Source organism: Propithecus coquereli, unplaced genomic scaffold (assembly GCF_000956105.1).
Source record: "Propithecus coquereli isolate 6110/MARCELLA unplaced genomic scaffold, Pcoq_1.0 Scaffold6, whole genome shotgun sequence".
NCBI classification, from domain to species: Eukaryota; Metazoa; Chordata; class Mammalia; order Primates; family Indriidae; genus Propithecus; species Propithecus coquereli.
The window spans coordinates 13,379,453-13,382,362 of NW_012151951.1; the positions used below are offsets into that span (position 1 = coordinate 13,379,453).

The following is a 2,910-nucleotide window of genomic DNA, read 5'->3' on the forward strand; positions in this document are numbered from 1 at the left end:
AGAATATAAAATAATAAATAAAAAATTAGGTTCGAGAAGCTGAATGATGCGATCAATATGAGATTTCTTTATACCATTTGCTCCACTTTTGTATATGTTTGAAATTTTCTCTAATAAAACATAAAAGAAAAAAGAGCATTCCAGATGATTCCACGGGCCTCTCTCCTCCCTCACATCCCTGATAATCCTGGTACACCAGACTGCTTAGTTGTTGAGATGTCAGTCAGATAAAGGCAAGATCCTCCTTTCTCAGGAGACGCTTCCTCCCTGGGGGATGCCTCTGCTTTCACTTCGCATCTGCCCCTCGGTGTGCAGCAGATTAAAATAAGAATGGGGGGAACACATTAGTCAGACATTTATGACTTCAATGTAAGAAACTCCGGTTTTCTTCTGTGTCTTGCCGTAAAGACTCACCCTCGCTCACATGCCATGTCACCAGTGTGCTGGAGCAGGGCAGAAGAAATCACTGCTGCAGCGTGTGACAAGAATGTGAAATGTCCCAGTTCTAGCCGGAGCCAGGCAGCTGGGTCTGTTGTTTACCTGCTGGGGGACCTTGGCCGGTTACCTAACGTGTATCACACAGTGGCAGTGTGAAAATTAAATATGGATAAAGTATCTAGCCAAAAGTCTGGCATTTAGCCTCACTCAGTAAATGCAAATTATTTCCTTTCCTGTCAGAAACTGCTACTTGGCAGGAGCAACAAACAGGAATGGAAGCTGGTATGATTACCAACTATTTATAGCTGCTGTCCCAGCAGCAGCAAGAACCTGGGGAGGACATATTCTGGGTTTGGGTAGGTTCCCTGGATTAAGGAATTTTTAATTTTTTTTAAATTAACATTTTTGTCTTTGATTACAAAATATTAAATGATAAATTTATAAAATATATAGATAAGTAGAAATAAGGAAATAAAAACTACTCATAATCCTACCACAAAAATAGCCATGGTTAACATTTTGTGGTATACACTCGCATATATACACACACATGCATGCATTTTTGATGAAAGTGAAATTGCATTCTATATATTCCATATACTGTTTGGTCACTGCTTTTCTCACTTAACGTATCAAAAACATTTTTCATGTCATTAAAATTTCTTCTACAATATGACTTTAAAATAGCTGCCAGTAGTAACCAGAATTTACAATCATTAACAATATTTCCATGAACATTTTCATAAACTTTGCATATATTCATGATAAATTAGGTAAATTTCCTGAAGATAAGGTGCTGGTTTAAAGTATGCATATATATATAAAAGTTTAAAACATGAAGTCCTGTTGCCCTCCCAAAAGATGATATCAATGTATAGTCCCACAACATCATTCTTGTGATCTCAGAACTGGGGGGTGATTTTAACTTTATGAATTTATTCATTAAGTATATATTAATGGCTTACTTTATGGCTTTTTCACCTCTCGTGGGGACCCTCCCCCAGAATCCACACCCACATCTGATCTCGGACACACCCCCAAACCCAAACATTGCCAACACCTGCTTCAGCTGCCGCCTAGAAAACTGAAACAAGAACCCTCTCCCAAGCGAAAGATCTTCCACTCAAGCCTTCTGAAAAGTGGTCCCTGCTAACCAGTCCCTGAGCCACCCATCCGGCTTTTCTCTCTGCCTCTTGTTGGTGGGAGCCACTATGCCCTGGAGTTGCCGTGGGAAAGTCCAGCTCGGGGGGCTGCTCCTCTCCCTCCTTGGCTGGCTCTGCTCATGTGTCACTACCGTCCTGCCCCAGTGGAAGACTCTTAATCTGGAACTGAATGAAATGGAGACCTGGATCATGGGGTTGTGGGAGGCCTGCATCAATCAGGAGGAAGTCGCCACTGTGTGCAAGACCTTTGAGTCCTTCCTGTCCCTGCCCCAGGAGCTCCAGGTAGCCCGCATCCTCATGGTGGCCTCCCACGGGCTAGGCCTATTGGGGTTTCTGCTCTCCGGCTTTGGGTCTGAATGCTTCCAGTCTCACAGGATCAGATGGGTATCCAAGAGACGGCTTTGCCTCCTGGGAGGGACTTTGGAGGTATCCGCTTCAGCAACTACCCTCTTTCCAGTCTCCTGGGTGGCCCACGCCACAGTCCGAGACTTCTGGGATGACACTGTCCCTGAGATTGTACCTCGATGGGAGTTTGGAGATGCCCTCTTCCTGGGCTGGGCTGCTGGTATTTTCCTAGCTCTTGGTGGGCTACTCCTCATCTTCTCAATCTGTCTGGAAAAAGAAGAAGCGCCTTCTCCCTGGATGGCTGATCCCACAGTGCCCCGCTCCTGTGCTCCAGTGGAGGAGTCAGACAGCTCCTTCCACCTCACGCCAAGGCCTGGGAACCTGGTCATCTAGGACTGGCTTCTGCCAAGGAATCTCTGGAATAAAGGAATGTCAGTAGAATCCTTTCTCTTCCTTATCCTTCCTCACCTCTGTACTTGCTTAACTCATTTTGTGGGGGATGGTCACTGTCCCAGGTGTCAAGGGTATGATTACCTTGGTGATATCGAAGTCCTCATTTCAGAATGAAAAATCAGGGCACAGTGTCTAACAAACATGTCTTTCTAACTTGAGATTTTATTTATATAAAAATTGTTTCAAACATATAACATCAATTATTGATTCTTTTATTACTAAGGAAAAATATATTACAAAATTATATCCATCAAAATCTAGTGTGAAGAGGCACGTACTGTATGTATAGCTAGAAAAGTTTATGAAGATGCCTTGGCAAAGGAAAACGACAGCAGCTTAGGGTAGCAATCCTCCTTACATCCATTTTCAGCCTCAAGTATGCAATTTGAAAGGGAGCTTCCCAATGTACCTTTGCTGTTTTGTAGATGCTTAATATCCCAGAGGGGAGACGCAGTCTTGTTTGTGCTCTGTGAGGGGGCTCCGAGGGATCTGCCCTGTCTGCCCCACCTGA

General features: G+C 43.8%; 1 protein-coding gene across 1 annotated transcript; it reads left to right on the forward strand.

Moving 5' to 3' along the window:
* The first annotated feature begins 1,649 nt into the window (after positions 1 to 1,649).
* On the forward strand, positions 1,650 to 2,339 carry CLDN25 (claudin 25). The gene has a single exon (XM_012659191.1). The coding sequence runs from the start codon at positions 1,650 to 1,652 to the stop codon at positions 2,337 to 2,339; it is 690 nt and encodes a 229-aa protein (XP_012514645.1).
* Positions 2,340 to 2,910: the final 571 nt, after the last annotated feature.